General features: G+C 42.8%; 1 protein-coding gene across 3 annotated transcripts in view; it reads right to left on the reverse strand.

The window, feature by feature from the left end:
* The window catches only part of dnmt3bb.1 (DNA (cytosine-5-)-methyltransferase 3 beta, duplicate b.1), a 44533-nt gene that overhangs the window by 21421 nt on the left and 10202 nt on the right, over nt 1–12910 (reverse strand). For all 3 annotated transcript variants that reach the window (XM_063208280.1, XM_063208278.1, XM_063208279.1), the window contains exons 3-6: nt 7907–8057; nt 6007–6089; nt 3630–3782; nt 2053–2226 (exon numbers count right to left, since the gene is read on the reverse strand). In XM_063208280.1, the coding sequence (XP_063064350.1) occupies nt 2053–2226; nt 3630–3782; nt 6007–6089; nt 7907–8057 (561 nt within the window). The remainder of the gene's footprint in view (nt 1–2052; nt 2227–3629; nt 3783–6006; nt 6090–7906; nt 8058–12910) is intronic.

The raw sequence follows: 12910 nt of genomic DNA on the forward strand, positions 1-12910 counted from the left end.
AACATGTTTCATTCTAGAGAGCTCCTACATCATCTGTGGTGGATTTCACACTTTTGCCTTGTTACCACCTGACCTAATCACAAGTGAGATCACTAAGCTTCCATACAGTCTTTCAGATCGGAACGATTGTGTAGAACTAAAGGCAGTATGGGAGTTCCCAGGCTAGTCACACATGGTGGTCAAGTTAAAAATTTGATTCCCTAGTAAATAGTATTACAAGTGTGTGATAACGGTAACTAGTGACAACTCGTAATGGAAGCCAAATGAATCCTAGCCTATTTGATATTTGATATTTCCTGTGTACATTGTATTTCTTTACCGGGAGTGATTAAATGAAAGTTCTGAAGTGTCAAATCTGATCTGCAATGTCAACTCTGTGCACCAATTAACCGGCTGGTTAACCACTGGCTATGGCTAAAACTAGAGGCATGGGGAACCTTTTGCCAGGCAGGTTGATCTAGTCCCACACCATTACATATGTAATCCAAAAGGATGCAAAACCACAACATTCTATCTGTGTGTATTTCTCTATTTGAATATGTGTAGTGAGTCATTGGGGAAGGCTTAGCACCATGAACATACACCTGTGCAGGCCTACTACCAGAGGTGCCAAAAGAAAAAGAAAAGCTTAAAAAAGAAACAGTTTCCCTTCAACACAAGCAACTTACCCGAGTAAAAAGTAGACCTGTGCACTTGTCTTACAATCACCTGTGGTGGGTTCTTGTTAGGTCAGTGTTTTATGTATCAATATCATGTGCTAGTGTTGTGCTTACACCAATTTACTTTTACTTTTCACACCTCTGTCCACTTTGGGCAGTTAAACAGTTTGAACTGGTTTAAACACCAGCTGTTGGTTCCACAGGTTCGCCAATGATGCAGTGCCAGACTATGTTTTTCATGTTAGAGGCTTGCCTGCCAGACTAGGCTTACTTTCTTGGTGTGTGTGTAAAACCATAAGCATGTACACAGTATCTTTTGACTTAATCACAGGGTTTCGGTTGGGTGTGCAGTTATTTCACCTCTGTGGGCATGTATTTGAGTCACACTGAACAACAGTGTCCTTCTTTCAGAGAATAATGCATCAATTGGCCCATCTATTTACCCACAGTACTCACACAGCCCATTGCTGTTCAGCTGAAGACTGAGACAGTAAGTGTTTACCATTGACATACTTTGTACAGCCAGGTGGACAAACAAAAGGGATAATAGTGAACAGAATCAACAGGACAAAAGTGCAGGGGACAAGACCAGACAAGTGTGAAGGTAGCTTCCAACAAGAGGGGGTGGAGATTGGTAGTGCTGTGTGTGTGTGTGTGTGTGTGTGTGTGTGTGTGTGTGTGTGTGTGTGTGTGTGTGTGTGTGTGTGTGTGTGTGTGTGTGTGTGTGTGTGTGTGTGTGTCTGGGCAGTAAAAAACTGAATTTAATAACCGATGACTGTACAAATCCCCGAAATATTTTTATTTTGCAAAAATCCCCAAAATATTTTTATTTTGCACAACCCTGGTGCATGTCTAGAGTGTTCATACTATACTAGGGGGTAGGGGGTGGGGGCACGGAGGCTGGGGATGCAGACAGAGTACATCATACTTTAGTACTGAAGACGATCGGGGGAGTGGAGGGGAGGGGAGTAGAGAGCAGGCGATGGGTACTAGGGCTGGGTAAAATAATCGAGTTAATCGATAATCGATCGAATCGAAATTCACATAATCGATTCACAGGGCACAAAATCGATTTTTTGGTTCTTTTTCTTTTTGTTTAATTTAGGTCTATGGAAAATACCCAGTAGGTATTAGTCAATTAGGCCTAGGCCTACTTATTACAAATTAGCAATCTGTTAACACTGTCAAGTCACAGCCCTTTGACATTTTTATATAAAAATAGGCAACAGCATCTTTTGGGGGAAATCTTGGCACCAAGAAGGGAACGGATTGAATCGATTCAGAATTAATCGAATCGAATTGAATCGTGATTAATCGATTCAAAGCCCAAAGAATCGAAATCGAATCGATACAGGAACATGGCTGCGATACCCAGCCCTAATGGGTACATCACCTTATACTCTGGCTGGCTGGTGGCTTCTGTGGAGACCAGGGAGGTGGAGGTGGAGGTGGAGGTGGTGATGCTCTGGGCCGAGTCTTTGGAGTCCTGCTCCAGCAGCTCCAGGGAGGGACTCTCCGGAACCGCCGCCGATGACGACGTCAGACTGGGCTCACTGCAGCCAGACATCTGAGCAGGGGCATATCAAGCAAGCTCAGTGAGCAACTTGTGTCGCTACTAGTCAACAACAAAAAAATCATTTAAAAAGAACAAAACAATACGGGGGAAGGCTGTGTTAAATGTTTTGATTGTAAGAGAGAGAGAGAGAGAGAGTGTGTGTGTGTGTGTGTGTGTGTGTGTGTGTGTGTGTGTGTGTGTGTGTGTGTGTGTGTGTGTGTGTGTGTGTGTGTGTGTGTGTGTGTGTGTGTGTGTGTGCGTGCGCTACTGCTTGCCGACTATTTGATCTGAATTGCAATGAAATAACTAAGTGTAACTTTTAGAATTGTGATATTGTGATATTTCTAATAATAAATTCAAAGAAACTCCACCTTCATTAGTATGTACATATGCTGTATGTATTACCTCCCAAAACATACAATAAGAAAGATGGCCCCCAAATAACAAAAATTGGAACGTCAATAGCAGGTGTTTCCACCATTTGTCCAACTTGACAGTAACTTCTCATAATCCTCAGAAGCCTCATAATGTCCTTCTGTTGTTCAGTCCATTCCACTCTTCCACAAGTGTTTAACTGCCAGATTATGTGGGGTGGACACAATTATCCAGTCTGCTTCAGCTGCTCCCAGACATGCATAGAGGATTGCTGGCCATACCATATGAGGCACTCAGAGTTGCTGAAGTCGAGCTGTGACAAACCCTGGATGATGTGGTGGAGCAATGTCATCAATGAACAGAAATGTGGGGATGTCCTGCCAGAATTGGGGGATGGTGATGGGTCCCATGATGTTTCTGAAGTAAGAACTACAGTGACTGAGCCATTTATAATAACCAATTTGTGTTCTAGTGATTGGTCATGTTTGTCCAGACTGCTTTACCTCCTACACCAATTGAGCCCTCGGATATCTTTGCTTCCAAGTACAGTGCACTGTACACCATTATATGCAAAAAAACCAAATGAATCACCAAATGAATCACCCCAAAAACAATCTCAAAATTCTAGTTAATGAAACCAGCACTACGTGTGACATCCACTGTCTCTCACAATATCCATAACTGTGAGTAGTGCTCAATCAGCTCTTTTGCCTTCAGTGAAGAGCAGAGGAGGCATATATCAATTTATACATCATACGTACAAACATTTAATCTCCACAGCATCCGTTTCAACATCTGTCTCACATTGATTGAATAAAACACTGTGGCTAATTTACTACTCAATATAGCATGAAAGCCCAAGCCTGAACCCGTATTAAATGATAGAAATTCAGCCACAACGCAATTCTAGCGTTGGATCTGGGCAAAGACCTTCAGCTCGACATTTCTGTGTATAGGTGTTTGTATATGTATTTGCTGTAAGTATGCTTGTGTATGCACATCCATTTTGATGTCAGTCTTTTCTTCTTGTATCAGCTCACCAGGGGGCTACTGCGTTCTGCCTTGCCCTGCCGTCCTCGGTCCCTGCTGCGGGGTTTACTGTGTGGGGTCAGGCCGGCCTGGAAGATGGTCCTGGGCCGAGGCCTCTGCCGTAAACTGGACCCACAGCCAGGATGGGTACGTGCCTTCTCCTCCTGGGACAGCATTGGACAAATGTACACAGCACATTTTGAAGACTAAGAATTACATGTTGAATTGACACCGCATAATTCACTCAGTACAATACAGGTAACGAAACTGTGTTGAATGAAAACTCATACAGGATTCAAAAGGGAAAAAACGAATCCTTATCGGTGCAGCCAAGGGATAGCATTAGGGTGATAATACTATTTTACAGCAGCAATGCAAGCAATGCTGCATACAGTATACCGGTGGTCTATTTGATCAATAAAGGATACATACGTACGTGTGCAATTTTACATTCATTAGTAAGCAGATAAGCTGTTTCTTTATATTATTTATATCAGACTTTCCATGGTATTCTTTTTTACCTTTCAGAATAGTTTTCATCCACTCCACGTCCATGTACATCTATACTACTGATCTGCCCTGTTGTATAATCTAATGACATCCTCTTCAACAACACATCTCATTTTTTATTCAACTGGTGTTACAGGAACCTGACTCTCAATAGTTTAAACAAATTTCTTTTCTTTCCTGGAACGGTTTCTTATCTTCATTTTAATTGTGCATTCAGGCCTCTTCGCTTTACACCACACCATGACCACACATTAGGCAAAACGAACTTTCACAACTTTCACTTGACAGCTGGGAACAGGGGAATGACAAACCAGATTTGTTCCTTGACGCCTCACAGCCCCCAGAACCTGTTTGTCTGGCTGCCTCGATGAAATCATTTATTGTGTGAGCTGCAGCTAAAACAACCCCCAAGGCATGCTGTGGCTGCTTAGGCGGCGAGTCAGATTTTTGGATTATGCAATTTCAAAGGCCTGGTATTTTTCATGGGAGACTTCCAGAGGTTCCCTCACACTCAACAAACTCATCATTCTTGCCCCTTTCGCGGAAGACAACCCTACCATGCCTCAGTGGTTACTGTCATACATGGACAAACCTAGTCAAGTTACGGCTGCCATAGTTCTAATGTATCAATATTAGCAGTTACAGTACAAATGCGCAGAATTCTCCCTAAATTGGTTTCTTTGGGATAGTTTTACATTTATAAGAAATCAAACAAAAGTTTAAGAGATATGCCACACCCAGGTCAAATTGAGGGTCTCTCCAAAGTCTTGACAGTGGGTGAAGACGTTTTCCGGGTCACCCAGCCTTTGTCTGAATCTATCAGCACTGACCATAGCATGGCTTCACGTAGTAGCTGCAGTCTACCATCGCCAAAGAAATATTTCGGCCGAAGTGAATTAATTAACTGGAACTGCTCATGGACACGGAATTATTTTCCGTGATGGACACACAGAAGTGCTCTCTCTATACTCCCACAGCTCTATGTTTCCACAGTCTTGTGTTTTCTCAGGATTTTTCTAATTTCAAATATTTTTTCTCAAAAAAAAAAAAACATTTCTTACTGACAGGTTAGGGTTAGGGATTGTTTTGGTCTGGGCACAGCTAGTATTCTTTCATTAATTATATGAATTTGATAGCCTAGCAACCAACTGGAAAAGGTATTTCTCAAAAATATGTCTTTAATGACAGGCTAAGGTTAGGGAATGTTTTGGTCAGGGCACAACTTAAATTGCTATAGCATTATTTTGTTTAGGACTAGCATTTGGTATGTATTTTCTAACGATAGAGTTAACACAGAGCTGTGGTAATAGCCTATAGAAAGCACTTCCGTGTGCCCGTCACGAAAAACAATTCTGTGTCCAGGAGCACAGAATTTTGGCAAAATCCGTGATCCTGGACACGGATTTCGTGTCCTTAACATCCGTGTCCAGGAGCACAGAATTTTTGGAGATCAGGCTGAGTGGTGAGTGCGTTGGCTGTGCTTTTCCGCAATGGAAAATAGTTCCCAATACAAACCGAAATGACCAAGTCAAGCCCTTTGTGTTGATTGGCACCGTCATTTGCACTCTGCACTCTGTGTATCACGTATTACAGCTCTACTTAACATACCGTTTTTGCCATAAGCTTACACTCCAATTCTTATTTCTCCACTGTAGATCTACATGTACCATCAGCATACTACGATAAAATGGAATGGTAGGAGACATCATGAAGGTCATATACAGTCGAAAACTCAGCACAGGCACATATGGACTCTGCACCAGTCTTACTAGATTTACCACTTGCAAAAACATATAATAGCCAGGCTAAGAGTCTAAACCTGCTTAGTGGAACATGCCCCGGGTTGTTGGTTGAGAGTGAGAGTGGTTGAGACTGTACCTCACTGCAGGAGGACTCGTCTTCTGACACCGATCGTTTGCGGATCCTCTTCCTGCTCTCGGACGGCTGGTTCACATTTGCATCTATGGGGATATGGAGACATTACATTCAATACATGTTTTTGGGTTTCGTAGAACAGTGTTTCCCAACCAGGGGTACGTGTACCACTAGGGGTACGCGAGCACACTGCAGGGGGTACTTGGAAAAGTGTTATTATTATAGCAAATGTATACAGCAGCCACATTGCAACACTGTCGTAGAAAACAAAGCTCTAAATTCCTTTTCCCCCCTACATCACCAAGTCAGTGTGAAGTAACGTCAAGCTCTTTTTTTAAGTTTACTGTACAATTAGTGATGTCTTCAAGCTGGAGTAATTTTGTTTCGAAATATCTGGCCATTTACCAAGCTAGGCTGTCACCTGGATTACAAACAGTTCAGCCTCTTCAAGATTCACTAGCATGGTGATTATTCTGCAGAAATAGTAAAAAAAAAAAAAATAAAAAAAAAACATATTTCAGATCTGAATGCAGCGAGCTACCCAGGTTCCAGTGCTCATCAAACCTGCCAAACTCATGATATTCCTACATACCAAAAGTTCCTTTTACACAGGAGTTTTTACACCAACTGAACTATGCCAGATGGGAAAAAAACATCATCTGTGAGCTGTATAATATGACACTGATTTACATAGATGTTGATTTGTCTATGCCAAGTTGCCTAAACCAGAATCCCTGCGCCAGAGTCCCTCTCGTAGCATGGCCAATTATGGGAAAGGTTATGATCAATAACTTCTGTAGCACATTAAACTAGAATACTGAGAATGAAATGAAACGTCACTACATGAAAAGAGGGCTATTTGTTTAAATTCCACTTGTGTACAAATGCTCATCCTTCATAAAAACAGTTTAATATCTAAGCTTTTGTCATTAAAAATTCTAGACAAAAAATCCAACATATACCATCACTGTCCCATCATCCACAAGTATGGTTTATTTAGTCTAGACAATTTTATTTCTTTTTCAAATTGCTGTTTATTTTTTAAAATGGTAAATGATCTTCCTCCCCCTCCCCTTACGCAATTTGTGAGTCTGAGCATACCCACAAATAATACAAGAGCATCATTTAGGGGGGACTGTCTAAGTGTGTTTAGAAAGTCCACTTTTAGGCAAAGGAACACGCTTAGTAGTTTTAAATCAGGTCTTAAGAAATGGCTCAAAGCGGGGCAGCACTGTAGACATTTTTAGTCATTGAGCTTGTTTTGTGTCTAGTTGTTTATTTGATCATATATCTAGTGTATTTTGCTGTTGTAGTTGTTTTTTTAGTCTATATTTTTAACTATGTACTTGACCTTGTAATATACAGTAATGTAGGCCCATTTGCAAATAGTGCACCCATTGTATTATTGTCACATTTTTGTATCATTATTAATTTTAATCCCTTTTTATCCTAACACCTTCCTGCCAGGGCTATAATCTGGCTCAATTGTATGTTGTGCACTGTCCCTGTCAAATAAACAATAAATTAAATGAAATGAATTGTATAACATAGCATTAATTATAAACCAAGATCATTTTAAATACAGTGATCATGTGCAGCCACATCTCTTTTCCACTGCCGGTTTTCTGATAGACCTACAGCTCGATACAGCGCGACTCGGCTGCCATCTTTTTGCTTTTCAATTGAGCTGTGAGTTGGCCTGTGTCGAGCTGTAGGCCTACCAGAAAACCGGCAGTGGAAAAGAGGCAGAAGTGTCCTCGGGAATAATGTACCATTCATCTCGTTATCAGCGGAATTGGTGTGACCAGGGAATGTTAATCTTACAAATTAAGTTAGGCTATGGTGGGAAAATGGTGGTTGTGTGAATGACAGAGACAGAGAGATGGGGTGGGCAGCGTCCTACCTGCGGGCGAAGCAGCGCCTCCATTTTGTTTTGGGCTGAAGGGCGATGGGGGCTCTGCGGCTGCCAGGGGGCTGTTCTCGCTGGTCATCTTTAGGCTGGCGTCCTTCTCCAGGAGACCCTCTGCTGCCAGAGCTTCTCCATTAACTGCAGCCTGGGGGACACAGGAAAGCCACAGTTAGCATGGTGACACCACTCACCACTCAGACTCTCAGACAGAGGTGCACAGGTGTCAAAAGAAGCGAAAATAAAAATGGTCAGCAAAGATGCAATTCATTTTTGTTTAATCAGGTGCACAACACATCCGGACCGGGACTTATGTTTTGATGGTACAACCATCTTCGTCAGAGTCCATGAGGAGTGTGGAGAGAGAAGAACCTAATTATCTAAGGCCGATTACAGATCGGTGGTAAGCTACTTTTACTTTTACTTGTGTAAATATTTCGCAGGGTACTTCTGCTTTTACTTAAGTACACAACTTCAGTACTCCTTCCACCTCTGGTTTTACAGAGTAAAGCGTACCATCATTAAAAGCCCTGACAGTACAAATCAACATGGAGGAGATATAACCATAGGCCATTGACGTCAGCTCATCCACTTCACTGTGTGCTGGGACCTGGGAAACCATAATAGCCTGCAAACTGTGCCAAGCGATTGAATTAGTTCAGCACAATGTACAGACAAGTCTGAGCAGTAGTCCATCCCTCAGGTGCCAAGGCATCCCACCAAATCAGTCGGCGACGTCTGAAGCACATCAATAAATAAAGACTGGGTCAACATGCAGGCGGGGGAGGGAGGGAGGACGGCTGCTATTTATCTAGTCTGGCCCAGAGCGTGGAGGAGTGCACCAAGGAGAAGAGTGGGCTTTGGGTCCTACCCTGGGCTCCGTGCCCAGACAGCTGCTAGCAAACACCTGCAATCTCTGGTCTGCTGCCCTCTGTGGCCAGTCACAAAGGAAAACCATTCAGTGGGAGAGTTCAAAGAAGAGCCAGGTTTACAGTGTTTTTTTTGTAGCAACCATTAAGACACACTTTCATCCATGTGAACGTGTAAGTGTGTTTACACAGACGGAGTGAATGCATGTCATGTTGGCGTGGGTAGTGTTGGCACGGCTATTACACAGTAATATCTTCAATTACACTCCTGTGTGTTTCACCCTGCTATTTCCTCTGCTCCTCCATTCATTGCAGCATGGCTAAACCTCCCATGCACGCAACGGCACACAGGCACAGGCACATGAACATGCACACACACACACACACACACACACACACACACACACACACACACACACACACACAACCCACTTCCTTCACCCGACTGAAGGAATGAACGGCTTGCCAGCATCAGCCATGTTACAACATGACACACCAGAATCAGAGAATGATCCTGTGGAGAATTAGGGCGAACCTCTCTCGACCTGGCAATCACTTTTGTAAGCACTAGCAAACTCCGCCTCACTCAAGCAGCTGTGTCAGTGTGTGTAGGCTTCAGAATCCACACTGTATTCAGAATTTCATCACAGCTATGGCCAAGTGTGTATGTTTGTGGCATGCTCTGCCAATGGGAGGTTAAATGTCTAACATTTCGATTGCCTGACACTGACATTGAAAGACACATGGCAGGAATAGCAAAGGCACACAGACATGATAGAAAACCATTCAACTTCTATGTGGCGATGAGTACTGTGGGCTTGGATTTTTTGAATATTTTTCTAACCCTCCATGACAGGCGTTCATAGTGGGCACTGACTGTACCATTGAAAACAAAATTTGAGGGTCTTTTTTCCTGCACTGTGCAACACTGCAATCAGGTCCAGTGGACAATGGTCTTTATTCTTTTTTGTGTCAGAACTGCTTGTGTGTTTCTGTGTGATATGTGCAGCTTGCTGTGAAAGTGATAGTCCAAAGTGAGACGCCAAACATTAAGTACACTGTACCTAGTGATCCCAAGCCAGTGGCCAGAGGGAGAGGCTCAATCTTGGCTGGTTCAGGAAGCATAGCCATGCCAAGATGACAATAGGGGCTGCTGTCACAAGTATCTGGAATCTTACACTGAAATAGACATCATTCATCTACACAGCTTCTTCACCAGTGAGTCAGTACTACTGTATGTGCACAGATGCATGCTCGAATGAATCTTTGATGAATATATAAGCACACACAAACTCACTATTTTTCGTGTTCAGCACTCTTGGTTTTTTATGTTCGTTTGCTAATTTATATTTTTAAGGTGGCCTTGGACGCACTGAAAGGATACAAAGGATACAAAGACTTGTACACCTACATTGACTGTCACTCTGGAATCGTTGTCCTGCTTCCTCATTCCCAATCTTGCTAGTACAGTGACTAAGCCATTAGAGAAATAAGTGTTGATAATTCAGAGACTGCATTTTGCATGTCTTTCTGTGGCAGTCATTGCTGTCGCGTGCATTCCCACAGCTTTACACCACTGTGATAACATGACCCCTCCTACCAATATCCCCGGCAGGGGAGTGCGGCGTGCAAGCCTTTATGAGGAGGCAGATGGAGAGGGAGAAATCAGAGACAGTGGGAACAGGGGACGATGATCAGGGTTGTGGAGGGAGGGAGTGGCAGTAAGCAGAAAGAGAGAGAAAGAGAGAAAACATAGGTGAAAGAAAAAAAAACCTTTGGCCTGAGGGAGGGCTGAATACGCCTCTCTCATTAGAGAGATTAGAGCTGACTGGGCCCTGTGCGTACACCGTCGCACACCCCACCCATCGCACTCCCCAGTTCCTGCCCTCAACCCTCCAACATGCATTAGACAGGCACACCGCTGCGCTCACAGCCCACCTCTTTCCTGCCTGCTATGGACCCAGTCACCCCACATCCAATTCCTCTGCAGACCCCGCTGTACCCCAGGGTGGCTGGGGGGATGGAGAGGGCTGTCTTGGTCATGGCTGCTGCACCGAGCCCATCTGCCCCCACCAGGCTCTATAGCACACCTCTGAAACCCCAATAGGAAACAGAAGCACTCTGCTATGCAACTAGCCTCGCGAGCCATCCTACATACTTCCGCCAAAGGATTGGCTCCACTACCTGCCCTACAAAGGCAACGTGCAGTAACTACACATTTAGTCAAAATTGAGTTTAGTTTGAAACAGGTCTTTAATTAACCCCCTTTATCTTGCATCAAAACCTTATGGTCCAAATGTGTCCCGCTTTAGAGATACTGCTATGCTAAATTTGCAGTAAGTGCAATATCCAAATTAATAACAAGGATTTGAAGGCATTTTCATCGCCGGCGTAGTTACTGCACTTTGCCTTTGTAGGGCAGCTACGGTAGTCTGGCCGTGCTTCTCTGTGGAGTGCCCGGAGCAGTAGAATTTTGATCGCAACGCCCCCCCCCCAAAAAAAAAAATGGCCAATAAGCGAATACGCCCCCCACATGGGGGCGAAAGGGGGAGGACGATCGTGACAATGACGTACACATCTGCGCCAGAGCCATTGGTCTGCGCTATGTTGTTGTTGAGTAACTGCCAGCGATTGGGTGAGAGGTGTCCAATAATTTCAAACCATAACTGAGTGCAAACTTCCTGCTTCCTACAATCGCTTCAGAGCAAACAAATGCCAGACCATAAATACGAAATGAAATGGTAGTATTATGGGATGGTCAGTACCAGGCTACTATGCAACAGGCTGGGTCAGTATCTAATACTAGTATAGTCACATTGGTTGGTGCTAGGGACTTGCTTGTGCTTTAGCTACCCTATTTCATTCAACTAAATCTTGAGGTTTTTATTTCAAATATTGAGCTCTCAAGACCTAGCTTGCTCTTATATTTCATTTTTGGGGTAAAACAAAATAAATAGTTTAGTTACTGTGATTGTGGTCTGCTGTAGTATAGTGTAGTCAATACATCTTGAAGAGAATGCACCAAATTTACAGTATACTGAGTATACTACGGCAGCCTTTGCAATCTCCCCAAACTGCCACAGATAGCTTAGATAGTTTAAAGTGATACTGTACCATTTTTGGAAATAAGCTCATATTACAGCTAGCCGCCAGCTGGTCTCATAGGACTCAATGTTAACTGATAGATTGGAAGTAAAATTTGAACTGCCATACTCAGAGAACGGCAGGAAGAACAGGAGAAAGGTACGACTCAATCATTTAACTTAAGGGGAGGTGTAATATGAGCTCATTTCCAAAAATGGTACAGTATCACTTTGAGACTTTATGACATATGCACAACTATTGATCTCACTGCCTCTCTGGATGAATCTGTGGCACTTGATTTTCATTCTGTGGCCATGTTCCAGCAGTTGGTTTATGTACGGAACACTGTTTAGAGCATCAACATGAGGAAGAGGTGACAGTAACTGCAGGAATTAGGAATTATCATTCACTCAGGTGTTTTTTAAACACGTACGTAGTTCACTTAAGTTAATGGACCGTCTGGATAAGATTAGATTAGATTTAGACTTTATTTATCCCCAAGGGGAAATTCGTGTCCCAGGTTGCTCTGTATAGATAAAAATAGATTAAAAAGAAATAAAATAGCTAAAAAATTAAACAAGGGTGATCACTATGCAGATAAGTCTCTTTGTCTTCATGACGCCTGAATGATATGCAGGTCCTCAATTCGAGACTCAGACAGCCCATTGTGATATCTGTTTCTAGAAAAAAACCCTCTCTCTCCTTTGCACACACATTAGGGCTGGGCGGTTTTGGAAAAAATTAGCATCACGGTTTTCTTGATGAAAATTGACATCACAGTTTTCTGCACGGTTTTTTGATATGCAACGATTTCCCCCCAAATCTTAATCTTTCTGAGGAAAAGATCTCGAATTAAATGTTAAAATGAGATACAATCATGAATTTAAATTAATCTCCATTTATATTTTATCATTTTGTCATTCCAATAATATTTTCTATAATTTATAGTTTATATTTCCCTATCCAACAAAGTCTCAAATTAGAGAAAATGCAGCATTTCATAAAATAACCTAAAATCTTGACCAGGGTGCCATAGATTTTTCAAGGA

This window comes from Engraulis encrasicolus, chromosome 10 (assembly GCF_034702125.1).
Source record: "Engraulis encrasicolus isolate BLACKSEA-1 chromosome 10, IST_EnEncr_1.0, whole genome shotgun sequence".
Classification (NCBI taxonomy): Eukaryota; Metazoa; Chordata; class Actinopteri; order Clupeiformes; family Engraulidae; genus Engraulis; species Engraulis encrasicolus.